This window comes from Martes martes (genome assembly GCF_963455335.1).
Source record: "Martes martes genome assembly, chromosome: X".
Taxonomy (NCBI): Eukaryota; Metazoa; Chordata; class Mammalia; order Carnivora; family Mustelidae; genus Martes; species Martes martes.
In genome coordinates, this window is record NC_137897.1 from 30,200,732 (window position 1) to 30,218,702 (window position 17,971).

Genomic DNA, 17,971 nt, shown 5'->3' on the forward strand with positions numbered 1-17,971 from the left:
TAATTCCATTTAAATAGAAAAGAAAAGGCAAGGATGCCTATTATCACTGCCTCTCCAATACATTTTCCTGAAAAACATAGTCCATGCATGAAGTTAAGAGAAATAAAATATGTAAGGATTAGATGACTTTACATATAGGAAATTAAAAGAATCTACAGGTAAAATTTTAAAGCTATGAAGGTTGTTCATCAAAATAGACACATATAAGTTCACTATTTAAAATACATAGCCCTGGGGTGCCTGGGTGGCTCAGTTGGTTAAGCCTCCGACTCTTGATCTCAGCTCAGGTCTTGAATTGTCAGGGTCGTGAGATTGAGCCTCACATTGGGCTCTGCACTCAACATCGAGTCTGCTTGGCACTCTCTCTCCCTCTCCCTCTGCCACTCCCCCCACTCTCCTGCTCTCCCCTGCCTCCCCTCAAATAAATAAATAAATCTTTGAAAAAAAAGAAAAAGAATAGCCAAGCCATTCCTGAAGAAGAATAAGATAAGAAGGGCTTGCCTTACCAAATATCAAGATTAAACCAATATGGTAGTGGTGTACCAATAGATAAAAATGATCAAAGGAATAGAATAAAGAGGCTTGCAGAAAGCCCATATATGAATAGGTAGTGAATATTTGATAAAAATGGTATTGACAGTCTGTGGAGAAAACGGGTTACTATCCAGTAAATGGTGCTGAAACAATTGATTATCCGTGTGGAATATTTCAAACTGGATTTCTGTTTCACATAATACACAAAGATCCATTACAAATGGATTGATGTCTTAAATGTGAAAGGAAGAAATTTAAAAAATATTTTGGGAAACAATTTCAACATCTGTGGGTGGAGAAGAATTTCTTAAATAGGACTTGAAATCATGCTAAGAATAAAATAAATGACTGATAAAAATTAGTTAGAAACATATCAAATCACTCAAAAGAAATGTTGACAAAAAACTCCCTATAAGTACTTCACAGAAGAGGATTCATAAATGGGTAATGAACATCTGAGAGCATATAACTGACCTTTTGGTAGATTTGGAAATGAAAATTAGCGACTAAAATAAGATAAGCATTTTGCCTGTCATAGGTAGATAAACATTAAGAAGTCAGGTCCTAGTCACAATGTCAATGAGTTAGGACCACACTGGATAATAATATGCAAAGTGTAATATCTTCATATTTCACAGCCCAGTAATTCCACTTCACAGTATATGCAAGAAAAACTCTTGCATGTGTGTACTGTATGTTTGAAATTATTTCATAGTAGCATTATTCAGAACAGCAAACCTGGGAACTGTACAAATATCCTGTGACCGGTAAAAGGATTATAGTTTGTGATTTATGTGTACATGAATAGAGCTATAGCTGTGAAGTGGATGAACCTCAACTCATGAGACAACTCAGAGCTCTTAGAAATAAACTATTGAGGTAAAATTTTTTTTGAAACTCAGGAAAGACTATGTATATTGATATCCTTTATATAAAACAACAAAAAAGGAAAGCCAAACTTATTTTATTTTATTTTATTAATTAGCCAAACTAATTTTTATTTAGAAATATAAACCTATCTATAAATATGTAGATATATAGAGTAGCTAGTTGACATGCTAAAGTGATACAAAATGTGAGGGTTTGTGCACCAGTGTAAATTGCCTGTAAGCATTATTTTCATCAACTTCTAGATCTTGTAGCTACCTTAGAGCTTCTTCATTCAGTTTCTTATTTTACAGTTAAGTATTCTGAAGTCCAGTGAAAAAAGTTCCAAGTATGATTTGATGGTTGAAAATAAATGGATATCATTCAACTTGTGGAGCCCAGAGCAGCCTCTAGTTTCTAACATTGGCCTGCTAGATACTATGTGTGCTTACGTATACTTTAGAGCTTGCTCTGAATGCAATTTGGTGACAGGAGTGTAGTTTCTTGACATTAACTGGACAACTTTGGGTTTCCCAGTTCTTTCAAGACCCTATCTTATAAGCAGATACTAGTCTTTGTCACTTAAACAGAAAATAGAAGTGGCTTGAATTATATTATGCTAAAAAGTTTTTTTTTAATCAAGAAACATTGTCTAATAAGTGGATTCATGTTTTACTCTTTCAACTTTTGAATGAATGTATAAAAGTATCAATTTTAAAACGATCTCAAGTCAAAAGTTGGATCTTGAAAAATATTGTATAATGAAAGGAACATGTAATAGGGACTGTAGACATGATATAACCCAGTCTTTTCATTGTATGCACAATAAGATTAACAGCATTAATAACTTACCGAATGACACATAGCTTATTAACAACAAAATTGGATGCAAACCTGATTTATAAATTACATTTTTAATTTTTTATGCAATGAACTGTATCAGTTTAAGTAATTGAAGTTGAGATCTCTCTTTACTTTTTTTTAGTTAATTAGCTGAATGATCTTCATTGTAATTAACATAGTAGGGAAATATGATTCCCATTTGATAACACTTCTTATTTGTTATAGGAGCCTACACATATAATAAAATTTTAAAAGTAATACGGCTAAATATTTACTGACCACTGAAAGTTATCAAGTGTTAGATTTAAAAGTGAATTCTACATACTGTGTTATTAGAAATCATGAACATTTTAGATTGGTTAAATATTATGGGTATATAATGAAATATGTGAAGATTAAGCAGAAGTTTTTAGTTGTAATGATTAGAAACTCTTCATGACATATGTATAGAAGTGCTTAATAGTATCCACATTAAATTTTTTTTTGTGTGTATATGCATCTCTGAGAATTTATATTTAGTCTATATGCATTAAAGCTTTAGCTATCAAATTGATAAGTTTTGGTAAATTTTTTTAAGGATATATTCAAGGTCAATACTATTTATATCATGGCTATTGATAAAAACATTGTATTTAGTCAGGTATTTTAATCCTCTTTTTTAATTCATAGAGGTCAGAAGGAAGTTTGGATCATCTTATGTGGTCACATTAATATATTATCGATCTTACTTATATTGTGACCAGAAAATAAGAGATGATGCAAAAATATATTTAATAATTGGGCAGATTATTGCAAATATTTCTTGCTTAGTTTTTCCAATGATTCAAAAACCAGAGGAAGACACATTTAAATCCAGTTACTTGCATGTATTTTGAGAGTTGGTTTTTTTTTTTTTAATTTTAAACAGAGATTCAACATTAAATGTCCAGATTCCCACAGCAAGACTTTTTGATGGTGACGAGGTTCATCCTCTTTCTGTGACGTTGCCAAAAGGCAGAGTCATCACAGGGTCTCCCAGTGGAATGAATGCAGCACTCACCTGCCACCTCAGCTTCAGATCATCTAAACCTGTGTCATTTTTCACTGATATTCTTTTCTATGATAACAGAAATAACTGGTAAGATATTCTTTTGTATCTGACAGTGAAGAATGGTAAGTTTATGTTTTACACTATTGTGAAATATTGAAAGGAGTGACATCTGAAATAATGACTTTGGACATAACATTCTACATTAAAGTTCCAAATGTAGCATTGCTCCCGTGAGAAACAGCTTGACAGTGGTTAGCAGCATATCCTGCAGCTAGATCGTGTGGGTTTGAATCCTGGCTCTCTTAACTGTGGTGAAGTTATTTAATCTTCTGAGAGACTCTCCGTTTTCTCCTCCGTAAAACGGGGGTAATAACAGAACCTATCTCCTCTGTAATTATGGGAAATTCCCCAAGTGAGTAATCATTGAGTAACCGGACAGGAACTGGAACCAAGGAAATGTAAAATAAGTATTAAATGAAAATGAGAAATATCAGTATAACGAGTTTCCAAACAATGCAGTTTTGTTGCATGTTGCTTTAGCAGACTCAGGGAAATTCAAATATACCTTGGTAAAAACATGTTTCTAGATTTCTTACCTTGTAGGATCAGAAATTCCACTTTTAGTTACACCCTGAAATGATTTGATTCCCCAGGTTGTAAGAGGCTAATGGGTCGAGCAATATAATTTGTTAAAAACGTTTGTAGTGAGAAGTAGCATTAGAGGGAATTGTACACTAAAGATGAGTGTCTGTATGTATTCAGTGTGATCATTTATTGACTTGTAGTGGGGTTGTTACTGTTTGGTATATTCATAGTCAAAGGATTGATTTCTGTGTTAGGAATTAGAAGGGGGGGTGCCTGGGTGGCTCAGTGGGTTAAAGCCTCTGCCTTCAGCTCGGGTCATGATCCCAGGGTCCTGGGATCGAGCCCCACATCGGGCTCTCTGCTCAGCAGGGAGCCTGCTTCCTCCTCTCTCTCTCTGCCTGCCTCTCTGCCTACTTGTGATCTCTGTCTGTCAAATAAATGAATAAAATCTTTACGGGAAAAAAAAAAAGGAATTAGAAGGGGAGACAGATGCTATTGAAATGTTGCGTCCAGAGCAGAGTGTGGCCGTATCTAGGACACAGCTCATGGAGGTCTCCAGAACTCCACTTTCTGTGTCTCTTACATATATAGGTGGATAAAATCATCTAAGTTATATCACTCGGACTCCCGTTTTTCTCTGTTGATGCTAACGGTCTGTCTTTTGTTGACATTTAACAACAAATTTTTAATGGTTTTGCTTTAGGCTCCTATCAAGCACTGAACTCTGTGCCTCTGTCCCAGGACACAGTCTGTCTTTCTGTACAGTACCAACCTTGTTCATAAAGGTTTAACTTTACTGCACTCCAGTCCACAAATTCACACTTTGCCCAAAGCACTATGTAAGGTGGACCTTTGAACTCACCTGTAAAAACCATGAATAATTTATCCATGAATGTCTTAAAGCTAACGAAGCCTCAGACCACATTAACAGGGTAAGGAAGGAAATAGTTTGACTCAATACTAAGTGGACAAGATTGCTTCTGGGACAAAGGTACAAACGCCTCTAACAGGGGCATGAATAGACTTGACTGTGCCAGTGTTCTCTTCTGGTCAGCAAATAGGACAGTGAGGAGACCTGAAAACAGTCTCTAAAGGAGGGGTTGCTATATTTGATTATCTTTTTTTATCTTTTCTTGTTGTTGTGTGTTTCCTTTTGGCCTTAAGACTGGTTTCTCTTACCTGGATTTCCCCACCGTTCTTACCTTACTTTCCGCTAAGCTCCATTTCAACCTTTTGCAAGTTTGAGATAAACAGAGCTTTTAGAAGTAATTTAGAGACATTGAAAACCATAGATGGGCTACAAAAGGCTCTCCCATGCACCCAGATGAACAAGAATCATAAGCACTCCATGGAACTTTAATGCTGGTAAATCACTTTACTGATGCATTCATTGTTAACTCCTTATCTGGTTTCCCATAGAGCATATGACCAGGTCTTCTGTCTCTTCTCAGCTCCACAGCTGTCTTTGCCTTTCTTTCTGCAGACTTTCCACCTTTGATGTTATTGAGATAAATGAAGTCTTCCACCAAGAAATTCCTCAAGAGTTTCTTTCTCACTTCAGAATTTCTCTTTGGAATACATTTTATTCTTTTATTTGTTTTCATCTATTATATTTATTGTGGGTAATCCATGTGTGCTCCGCCCAATCTTTTGGGTAAGAAAAGATGAATTAGAAAGGGGCCCTTCCTTGATGGAGGTCAGTGTAGTAAGGGTAGACTTTAAATAAGTGTTTTTTATATACTCTTTGGTGCCAAGAAGTGAATATAGAAGGCAGTACAGTAGGAGCAGCAAATAATGTCTTGGGGCAGTGGGTAAATCGGGGATGGCTACATAGGTTCCAGAGTAAAATCTCAAAGGACAAATTGCACTTGTCAGGGATCATGCTAAATTGAATCCTTTTTTTTTTCTTTTTTTGCATCCGATTTGTCCATATTGAAGCACATGGGTTCAGTACAAAATAAAACACTCATTCCTTCCTGCTTTGCTTTCTTTTACTCATGTAAGATCATTTTATACTTTGGTTCCCCTTAGGGCCTAAGAATGTGTTCTTACTTTGTTTCCTTCTTTAGACTTTGTCACATTTGGGTTGATTAGCTGGTCCAAGAGCTATAAATTATAGCCACTATTGTTCCTGCTAATGTGCTTGCTGCCACTAATAATGGCCCCCTCCACACTCATGTGTCTTCATGTCAGTGGTTGCACACCCTACTTGCCTTTTCTCTGAATTCCCCACAAAATCTGGGAATGGAGGCTGTGTATCTATGGGAGGGGTGGTGATGTGGTCAGAGAGTACTATAGGTCTATAAAGATTTATATTTATTTATTTATTTGACAGACAGAGATCACAAATAGGCAGAAAGGCAGGCTGAGAGAGAGGAGGGGAAGCAGGCTTCCTGCCAAGCAGAGAGCCCGATGTGGGGCTCGATCCCAGGACCCTGGGATCATGACCTGAGCTGAAAGCAGATGCTTTAACCCACTGAGCCACCCAGGGACCCCAGAGTATTATAGGTCTAATACTCTCAGACGCCTAACGACTGAGCCACCCAGGTTCCCCAGTACATATATAGGTCTTAAATAAATTATACTCTATAGAATTAGGGAGTAGATAAAGAAAAATCACCTGACCGGAATAACAGGAATTCCCTTACATAGGGTGTAAGATTTAAGGAAAGCATCCTAAGAAGTAATCTACCTTGAAGAGAAAGTATTAGCTGATTATTGGTAAATTTAGTGAATGTCTAAAATGTCTGCAGGTAGCCCCTAATCAGCAAATCATCAATATAAAATAATTAAGGAGAAGATACAGTTTTAGAAATCATAATTACCTCTGTCTTGGGTGAGTGATAAACATTTAAATTGGAGCTGGGAAATAAGAATGTCCGGGTAATTCAGTGCAGCCCAGAGTCAGGAGTGGCCTTGAACAATCAAACCAAGGTTCTGATCCAGTCACCCAGATATTTTTAACACTGTTATCAGTTAGCAGTCTGACATTGTGAGTACTGGCTGAGACATTCATTCATTTATTCCTTTATTCAACAAGTATTTACTGAATGTTCGCCATGTACCAGACACCTACCAGACACTGTTCTAAGCACTAGGGGTTACTTCAGAGATCAGAACATAAGCCCAGAGTCTAGCAGGGGGAAAGAGACAATAATAAGGGTAGGTCTGGTGCGTGATCATTGATGGAGGCTATAGGAAAACAAAGAGCCAGGTCAGGTCCTGGGGAGTACCAGAGAGGGAGTGACTAGGTTTCAGTAAAATATAGGGTGATAAGGAGTGTTTCCCTTAAGAGGGTGGGATTTGAGAGATGTAAAGCAGAGGGTCGAGTTAGAAGGATACCTGGGAATATCCTTTCAGACCAAGGGAATAGCTGATGCACGGTCATCAAGGTGAATGCTTGCAAAGAGGCCTGTGTAGCCTAAGTAGAATGAGCCAAGGGAGGCATTTAGGAGAAAGGGTTGGAAAGGTAACAGTAGTACTGAACCCAGTGGGGCCTTTGAGGTTATTTATGGATTTGGACTTTTACCTTGAATGACATGAAGACCCATTGCTTGGTTCTGAGCCAGTGAGAAAAGGTAGTGGCCATGACTTTTGAGTGGCAGTGAGGTCAGCCAGTCATTCCCTACCACCAAAATCTTGCCCTTCCAAAATTATCCCTTTTTTCATGAAAAGCCTTCTTGGTTCTCAAGTAGATTTATTTTTCTCATTCATTCATTCAATATTTACAAAGTAGCAATAATAAGCCTGGTTTTTTTCTGGCACTGAAGTCAGAACAAAGCTTCTGGCCTCATGGAGCTTTCATTGTTAATGGAAGAGATAAAAATTGATAAATAATACCATGTCACAAACTAACAAGGAAATTATATGATTTTAATGAGATAGAAAGTAAAGGATACCTCCATATATCAGACAGATAAAACATTTCTGAGGATGTGATATTTGAGCAGATGGTGATTATGAGAATTTAATGAGCAACTACTTATAAATTGCTTAGAACAGTCCCTGTGCCAGCATGTTGCAATAACTGAGTAAGTGTTCTAGAATTGGTACTAGTTTTAGTATATGTGCTGCTGAAGTGAGCACGAATTTGTACTAGTTTTAAAATCAGTATTCTAGATCTCCAGAATGATCCCAGTGGCTACTACACATACAGGGGCTTTCTTCTATTAAGAGTGATTAGATCCACCCTGGGGTGAGGGAAAGAAGGGACAGGGGCAGGACAGTTGTCATAAGGTTAAGAATTGCTTTGAAGAGCCTCCAAATCACTTATATTGTGTTTCAGTATTGATGTTTATTTTTATGTTTGAAAATGTGTCTGATCTGGGAATTCACAAGGGGAACAAATTGATTAAGAGGTGCCAGAATGTTGTAATCCCTTATTTTGCACAACAGGTTGAGGAAAAGGTAAAATTAAATCTTGAAGGATCTTAAAATTATGAGAATGAAGTCTTGCCAATTTTTTGCTTTGTAAGTTCACTGACTGGTACTTTACCTAACCTTGCAAAGAATGAAAGTTATGGCTTTGGAGATTAATTTCAAAGAAATTCTAAGGATGCCAAAGACAGCTTAATATTTTCCTATGAATAACTTCAGACAGCATGTTTACTTCTGTAAATTCAAGAGTTGATTTCACTTGCATGTTTTAGGTGACCTGAAGGTTAACCTGAGTTAGTAGTGCCTCATTGTTAAAATAGCAAACACAAATTGAAGGTTCATAATTAGGAATGTGGCACATCAGAACTCTGAGGTACTCTATACATTTTTTTAAATCCCGTAAATACTTAACACGTATCTATTATACTCAAAACTGATTATATCTTTCCTAGTTAGTACCCAAATTTAATTCAAATAACTTTAGAACAAAAGAAAAAATTTAGCTGTTTTATAAGAGAGTTAACATGAGTAATTGAAAATTAAAATTTAAGCCAAATGAAAGAAACCTCTAAATTCCTTATCTACCAAATGGATATGGTGGTACTCTCCCCATCCCCCAGAGCAGTGTGGCTCATGATTGGAAACCAGAATCAGCTGGGAAGTTTTGTTTTTTAAAGATTTTATTTATTTATTTGAGATGGAGTGAGCGCGAGAGAAAGAAGGAGCAGGGGGCGCTGCAGAGGGAGAGGGAGAAGCAGACTCCCCACTGAGCAGGGAGCTCTTCGCAGGGCTTGATCCTGGAACTCCTGGATCATGTCCTGAGCTGAAGGCAGACTCTTAAATGAATGAGCCACCCAGGTGCTCCTCACCTTGGAACTTTTCAAAAATATGCATGCCTCAGTCCAACCCATAGACTATGATATAGTTTGTCTGGAGGGCCACTTAAGCACTGCAAATTTAGAAAGCTTCCTGTGTGATTCTGATGGGAAGTCAAAGTTGAGAACCCTCATTGTAGAACCCCAGTTCTCAAACTTGACCCTACGTATGACTTACCCTGGAGGCTTGTTAAAACAGATTCTGAGCCCCACGTCCAGAGTTCCTGATTTAGTAAGTCTTGGGTGGGGCATGCGTATTTGCATGTCTAACAGGTTCCCATGTGAGGCTGAGGTTGCTAGTCCAGACAGAGATAGAGCTGGTGTGAAAGGCAGAACTTCAGATCTCATTCTGGATCTAAGGAACCAACATCTGTAGTTTTAAAGTATCCCCAGGTGATTCATGTGTAGTAAAGTACATGAGGCAGTGGACCTAAAAAGACTAGATAAGGGAAAAATCTAGCAAGAGAGATTAGATTAAAGAGTGGAACACTTAATTATTTGTCAAGAAATAACATTAACACTAGAAAATGGTATTGCTGTGAGAATCTTTAAATACCCATCTTTCTTTAAGAGTAGGTTTGCTTTATTTGCTAATACATTATCTAACTTAATCTGTTTAAGAGATCTACATTGTGAAGTAGAATTCTGAATTTATAGCAGAGGAAATTGAAGTACTACTTTCTCTTTTTGACCCTCACCCAGCTATCTTATGAAAGAAGCGAGATTTGAGAACACATCTCATTATGTCTATCACACAACTTTGCTTCCCTTTAACTTTTCAAATCCTAGGATTTTATTGTTAAAACATTGCCAGTTTACTAAGAAGATTGAATAAAATTATTTCTAAGTTTTGATACGTCATGTGGTATATAATCCATTACTTGAATGGGAAGATTTTGAGTTTTCAAGCAAGTTGAACCACATGTTATATGCTGAATGAGAGGCTGATTAGAAATATACAGGAATAATAGTACATGAGGTTAAACTAAAAATCAGGGGTGCTGATTAGTTTGTGTGTAGTGGTAAATCTTTACCAGTGAAATAATCAGCCACTGTCCTACGTCCTCACACCCTTAACTGACCTGCCCTTAAACACTCCTTTTGACTCTTGGACCCAATTAAGACTTAGTAATTTTTTTTAAAAGATTTTATTTATTTATTTGATAGAGATCACAAGTAGGCAGAGAGGCGGGCAGAGAGAGAGAGGAGGAAGCAGGCTCCCCGCCGAGCAGAGCCCGATGGGGGGCTCAATCCCAGGACCCTGGGACCATGACCTGAGCCGAAGGCAGAGGCTTTAACCCACTGAGCCACCCAGGTGCCCCAAGACTTAGTATTTTTTTTTTTTTAGAGTATTTATTTATTTATTTGACAGAGAGAGAGAGAGAGAGAGAGAGGGAAAACACAAGTAGGCAGAGAGCCAGAGCAGAGGGGGAAGCAGGCCCCTTGCTGAGCAGAGAGCCAGATGCGTGGCCCGATTCCAGGACCCTGAGATCATGACCTGAGCTGAAGGCAGAGGCTTAACCCACTGAGCCACCCAGGTGCCCCAGTTTTTTTAAAAAAAGATTTTATTTGTGGGGCGCCTGGATGGCTCAGTGAGTTAAGCCTCTGCCTTCAGCTCAGGTCATGATCTCAGGGTCCTGGGATCAAGCCCGGCATTGGGCTCTCTGCTCAGCAGGGGCCCTGCTTCCCCCCTCTCTCTCTGCCTGCCTCTCTGCCTGCTTGTGATCTCTCTTTCTCTGTCAAATAAATAAATAAAATCTTAAAAAAAAAAAAAAAAGATTTAATTTGTTTGTTAGAGAGAGAGAGAGAGCACACGCAAGTGCAAGAGTAGGGGCAGGGGCAGAAAGAGAGGGAGGAGCCCTGAGGGGGCTCCATCCCCAGATCCTTAGAAAATGACTTGTGCTGAAGGCAGACACTTAACCGACAGAGCCACCCAAGTGCCCCAAGACTTAGTAATTAAAGGGTTTATGCCTGTCATAGCCAGAGTTCAAAGGATTCTGTACTATTTTTCTTTTGGATCAGTCTCACATTATCAGTAGTGACTATTGGCTAGGAATACTGGAAGCACTCGCCTATCCCTGTGCTATTTGTGGCGAGTCCCCACAGACATTTCCCCTTTCAGAGCCAATGTTGTGGCTGGACTGAGACCCTTGTGATTGTTACTGTGATTACGAGATGCACCCCAGCAACAACCATCAAGGAACTTTGAAAAAACAAAATTTATTACTCACATATTTCTTTTTCTTTTTTTTATTGAAAGGCAGGCAGAGAGAGAGAGAGGAGGAAGCAGGCTCCCCGCGGAGCAGAGAGCCCGATGCGGGGCTCGATCCTGAGATCGTGACCTGAGCCGAAGGCAGAGGCTTTAACCCACTGCGCCACCCAGGCGCCCCAATTACTCACATATTTTTAAGGGCATAAGACACACTCAGGGCCACACAGTGAGGTTGCCAGTAGAAAGAGAGTGTACAAGCCTGGGGTTGAGGGGGGGGCACCTAAGGTCTCAAGGTTTCACTCCTTATGAGTGAATTTAAAATATAAGAGCAGAAATTAGAGTAAGGGAAGGGAAAAAAGCAAGCAGTTAGATGGTCAGTTACCTAAGTCAACCAGAGATCTCTAAAACAGGGAACTTCACGTCTGTGGCCTGGCTGTTTATCTAGTTGTGTAGCTGGCAGTATGTTTATTTCAGATGCATGTCTTTGAAGTGGATGCCTCTGCAATCAGAAGCCTAATGTCAAGCACTTAACTTTACAATCAGAAAAACCGAATTGTCAGGTGCTTACACTACATATTTATATGCATCTCCCTTTTAGATTGTAGAATTCATTGATATTCAAAGATAAATATTTTAATATCACCCTTTTACCATATGAAATATGATTTTGTGTCCAGAACAACACAGTAATACAGTTCCAGTGACATCAGGAGAAGTCCCAAACTTTCGAGATTGGCTGGCATTTAGAAGCTTCAGTGTCATTAGCAGCAGAGCTGCCACTCAAGTGTCTGCTCTGTGAATTTCCTGGCACAGAAACTTCTGGGTTGTGCCCGATTGAGTTGCTCACTCTAAAGCAGTACAAATTGGTAGTTCTCCTAATCATGAGCAAGATGTGGTTTTGCAAAATTCTTGAAAAATAGTCACAGTTTTCTTTTGTTTTGCAGGTTGCTAGTTTTAAGGTACTGGGTTCTCTATGCCTTCTGACATTAAAACAAGTAAAATAAGGACTTGGCATATGTAGGCAAATTAATGCATTGATAGGAAGCTTAAATGATAGATTGTAATTTCTACCTTCTTCATTGATTTGTGTTAGTTGTCCCATTCTAAATTTAGAGATAAAGCCCATGTTCTTAATTATAAATATATTGAACATTTTGCTAGTGAGGAAATAAATAAATAAATAAATATATATAGATATATATATATATTTTAAGATTTTACTTATTTATTTCACAGAGATTACAAGCAGGCAGAGAGGCAGGCAGAGAGAGAAGGGGAAGCAGGCTCCCTGTGGAGCAGAGAGCCTGATGCGGGGCTCGATCCCAGGACCCCGGGATCGTGACCTGAGCCGAAGGCAGAGGCTTTAACCCACTGAGCCACCCAGGTGCCCCGAGGAAATATATTTTAAAATATGCAGGTCTTTTGTTTACAACTGAGGATGTACAGTGCTTAATTATATCTCTTTCTACATATAGTTGCATTTTATCAACCTTGTATGGATTAAAAAACATTTTTGAAGCATAATAAAACTTGTTATGTTACTCTTATTAAAATAATAGGGCATTGACAATCACGTAAATTCAAATAATATTATTTTTAAAGCATTCAGTACAATAAAATGGAGGTGAAGAATAATGAAAGGTGATTCTAATTATTGTTTTACTCAGTGCATAATTTGGTATTCGTGTAGTGTGCACCTGGCAATTTTGGTTCTGTTTCTAGTACTTCTTAGCATGCCTCTTCCAGACACCTTACTGCTTTTGAAGGGGTGGGAACTTGCATCACATAAAGGAGATTAACAGAGAGTGAATCAGCCACAGAGACAAACACAGAGAGCATTAATACATTCAGGTTGGTAATATGACCTTAATAATTCTAATGTAAATTAATATCTGCTTCATATGTGACTTTCGGGATATTTGTATATTAAAATAAGCCTGTAAATATATACTTAAATGCACATTTAAATATTTAAAGTAAGTATATAAAATGAGACAGGAACCTTTATGGGACACTACCAGATAGCTAGAAGCAAAGGTATCAAAACTCCCCTTATGTATTAAGAAGACCAGTTATTTAGGACATGTTCATCTTTTGGAGTCTCCATTCTTAGCACAAACCTGCTGCCTGTTAACAACGAGCCATCTAGAATTTTAGCGTCATGGCTGCTGAAATGCAGGCAATGGGAAATCTCAAGATTATTTCCATAACCATCTAATAGATCATAACTGAAGACAGTGTTGGGATACTGCCCTGAAACATTGTCTGTCATGTTTTGGGGGCTGGGTTATATATAACACTGTGTATTTGTCCACCTTACTTGGTGCTGTGTGTTGTGCGTATAGATAGAATATACAGTGAGGGGGGAGTAGAATTCATAAGCCATGCTTTGTTCTGATATAATCGTCTGTTCCTTATCCCTTGACCTCACCCTGTGGAAGGCTGTTTGTAATGACACCTCCGTTCTATGAAGAAAATTATTTTCATGGTAGACCTGTTAAGCCAGAGCATAGGATTGTAGCAGAGTCTCAAATATAAAGTAGAGCGTTTATTTGCATTTAACCAAAGCATAGGATGCCAGTGTATTATAAAAAACTCTCAACAGAAAAATTTCATAATTATGATTTGATTATCATTCACTTATAGCAAAATGGTGATGCTTAAAATTTGTATAGAAATTTCAAAAGCCCAGAAACTTCTAATATATTTGCCATTATTTAATAGCAATATTTAAATCATAGTGCTTTTAACACAGGTTACAGGAAGAAAAGTTAACCACAGTCATTTTTCCTTCTCTTTACCCCCATTCTCTTTGGAGCCAGTGATAGTTGGAGAGTCTCTGCCCTGCGCAGAGACTTTTCATTTTAGAGGAAATTCTAATGTCTTGCCCTTTGTCTTTCCTTAGTTGTTATGAGCCCCTGCCTGATTACTGGTCTTCATGGAGACCCTAGAAACTGGATCCACATGCAGTTGGTTTCTACCTTGGGACCTATTGGTGCAGTCCTCTCCATCTCTCTTTCCTCAGATTCTGTCTGGCTACTCAGCCCTTACCTTCGTATTTGTAAATATGAATTGATTAATCAAGAAAATACCTTAACAGGATTATAATATTTGATTGCTATTATATTGATAGCTTTTGCATAGAAAATCAGGCATTTAATAACAAAAAGGAATGCATGCTTATTATAACAATTCAAACAATGCAAAAGTTGAAAATAGTACTAATAGTTAGCTTCTCTACCTTTATTCCCACATACATAATCACATATTGTATTAAAAATGCAGTGTCTTTTCATATATTACTTTTGGTCGTACAGATATTTGCAAGCCTATGTGTGTATGTATGGACAAATATGTGTACATAGATAAAGGTTGTTTTTAAGATGATATTATGCCTAATTAGTTTGTGGGTTTTTTCCTGCATATGTCACACAACAGAATGAATTGGTGAGGTAATCCGGGGCTTGTGGGCTAGCTCCATTATCTTTAATGTACAGCTTCTGAAGTCTACTGCTGTTATTTCTAGATTAATGGAATAGAATGCTCAGAGCACAGGCCAGAAATTTTAAGGAGATGAACCAGAAAAAGGACCCATCACCTTTGCCAATATGTCACTGACTCAAGCCTAGTACAAGTGTGTGCACCTACATGGCTATGTGTCCTGTCCACCCTTGGGAGGGGGATTCTGTGTCTGTAAACAAGAGGATAGATCCTGGGCAACAGGAGACTCCAACCCAAGTAGGAACAGCTCTTTCTCCTTCATGGTACTTCCAGTATTTTATTAAATTTTACATTGTATAAATCCTTCTTGGTGTTTTAATTGCATTTCATGCAGTCAAGCCTTTTAGGCAACTGGAGATTTGGCCTTCTCCACTGGAAGTTCTGCAAGACCTAAAAGGCCCTGACATTGGTGCCCAATTTCCACCAGCAGGCCTTGGGAGTTGTCGTTTCAGTAGGCGGAAGGAGGTGGCATGACTCTGCTCCCTAGCCCCAGCTTTCGGAAATTTTCCTTTAGGTGCTCAGATATGTTTATCTTTTTGTGTTTGTCTTGAATCCTTGGATTTGTTTTTATTTATTCTATTTAAAAAAATTTTTTTTTAAATTTTTTAAAGATTTCTTTGAGAGAGAGTGTGTGTGTCAGAGACAAAGGTGGGGGGGGCGGACAGAGAGGAGGAGAAGAGAGAGGAGATCTCCAGTAGACTCCCCGCTAAGCACAGAGCCCATCACAGGGTCAATCGCAGGACTCTGACAACATGACCTGAGCCCAAATCAAGAGTAAGCCACTTAAACTACTGAGCCACCCAGGTGCCCCCTTAGATTTGTTTTTAAACATATCCTGATTTCTATGTTTGTCCATTCTGCATTTTAGATTCCTACAAACAAGCATATTGGTATTGTTAACCTATTATTAAGAAGAAGAGGTTTGGTCACATACTTCGTGGTATGGCATATTGGGTTTTTCTCTTTTGACTACTAACGGTTGCTTCCTGCTGTCATTGCTGATTATAACCTTGATTTGGAGATAATATGGGGGAGATGTTTGTGCTCACATTCCCAATTTCTAAATGCCAGCATTGATTCCACATTTGCAAAGAAACTTCCAATCACTTCTAACTTTGTACTTAGTGCAAATGATATTTCCGTGGTGAGAATTTTCAACTACCACAGCAGTACCAGTTTGAGGGTATTTGGTTTACAAGTTGCTTTTTTGATTGTTCGGGAAGGTTTTTTTTCTTCTTGAAGCAATATAGAGAAAACTATGTGCAATGAATTTGGATGTCTTAACAAATCATTGTAAACACTCTTTTTAAATTTTTTTAAATTTTTTAAATTTTATGTTTTCAGTGTTCCAAAATTCATTGTTTATGCACCACACCCAGCATGCCCTCCTTAATACCCACCACCAGGCTCACCCAGCCTCCCACCCCCTCCCCTCCAAAACCCTCAGTTTGTTTCTCAGAGTCCACACTCTCTCGTAGTTTGCCTCCCCCTCCGATTTCCCCCAACTTTATTTACCACTCTGGTCTAGAAATAGAACATCACTGCTGCCCCCAGAGATCTCTTGTGTATTTCTTTTGCATCACAACCAGGTTTAATTTCTGTGACCATTAGTTCTCTATAATTATTGCTCTCTCTAATTTTGAGCATTTCACATTAGATAGGTGATATTTAAACTTATGCTTTATGTTTACAGAGGGTGTTATTAGAAATCAAAATTCATTTATTTCCCTCAAGTTGATACAAAGGCAGAACATAGTACAAGTAATTGAAAATTTTTTTGTTTATAAATTTGCATTCAACTTAAAACTAACAATATTGCTAATATTTCTTATTTTAATTTGTTGATTAAATGTATTGAACTGTCTTATTTTAATAAGCTTAATTTTATGTAATTTTACTATTTAAAATTTTTTGACCTCTACCTGTAGTCTGAATACTTTCAGTATTAAAACCAAATAGCAACTGATATAATAAAGTGCCTTAATAATAGTGTTTCAGAATTTTAGTGGGCTTCTTAAAATTAACCATTTAAATGCTTGAATTTTATTTCAAGATAAATATTATAATGAATCTTAGAGGACACAGTCATGCTCTTACTTTAAAAATAAGAGTATTGTACACTTGCATTCAGTTGGTTCCCACTTGATGAAACCCTAACTTTGAATACCATACCATTGGCCATTAGATATTCAAATGAGACTTACTGCTAAATATGAGTGCTATGTGACATATACAGTGAATTCATACTGAAGGATAAGGGCTGGGCATCAGGAAAATTGACCAAGAAGGGCATTTCACATTTATAGTCAGTAGAATTCTAACATGTGCCTCAAGACCTGTGTTCTCTGAAGGGCTTCACGGATCTAAAGGAGGTACGAAGCTCTTGACTGGTCACTCAGCCTCTCCTTACTTAGACAGAGTTGCTTAAATTGACCGACATATATCTCATCTGTTGTAAAACACACCAAGAGTTTTGGCTTAGCAGTTTGTCCACCTTGCTGTACTGGATGATCATCTCACCTGGTAGATTTTTCTGACTTAGAAATCAAAATAAAGGTGAGTTGATTAGTATGGAATACAGGGAACTGCACCTCCTTGTGGCCCTTCAAGGTAGAATTTGCTGTCCAACCGTATGGATTGAAGCTAGCTGACTACTTCCTTTTGTCAGCTCCTATAAAACCTGTCCTAGCTCCACTTGGCCTAAGGTTATCTATCCTCCAGCAGGCAGGCAACCTGCATTTCCTGACTGACTCAGGCGAGTTTAGGGGGCCAGACAGTTTAGCCCAATGCCAGAAGCTCTGAAGGGCAGTCCAAAGCTCTTTGCCCAGTCGACCAAGGCCTTCCTAGGCCAATATGGCTGTTGTACATCATCCTGTTCTCCACACCTTGCAACCCATCTTCTTGCTCTTATTCTCCAATCTACTTCCTTCCTCTTTCTTACATAGGTATTGATTCTAATAAACTTCTTAAACCCCAGACCGTTGTCTTCTAGTAAACCCAGCCTATGATTAATTTGAGGTTAAATATTATACTTGTAGTTTCCCTCATGAGGGCTATGAAGTAATCTTTTCTCTTAGCTCAAATGGATCTTGAATGAGGATGTCAGTCACTCCAGCCATCCGTCTATCCATGCACCCATGTATGTAG

The 17,971-nt window shown here is 38.1% G+C and overlaps 1 protein-coding gene across 1 annotated transcript in view; it reads left to right on the top strand.

Annotated features, from left to right (window-relative positions):
* Window positions 1-17,971, top strand: part of CFAP47 (cilia and flagella associated protein 47) — a gene marked incomplete at its 5' end in the record, with an annotated part of 422,483 nt that overhangs the window by 128,415 nt on the left and 276,097 nt on the right. The window contains 2 exons of the mRNA XM_080795480.1: window positions 3,152-3,361; window positions 12,268-12,282. Of these exons, the coding sequence (XP_080651606.1) occupies window positions 3,152-3,361; window positions 12,268-12,282 (225 nt within the window). The remainder of the gene's footprint in view (window positions 1-3,151; window positions 3,362-12,267; window positions 12,283-17,971) is intronic.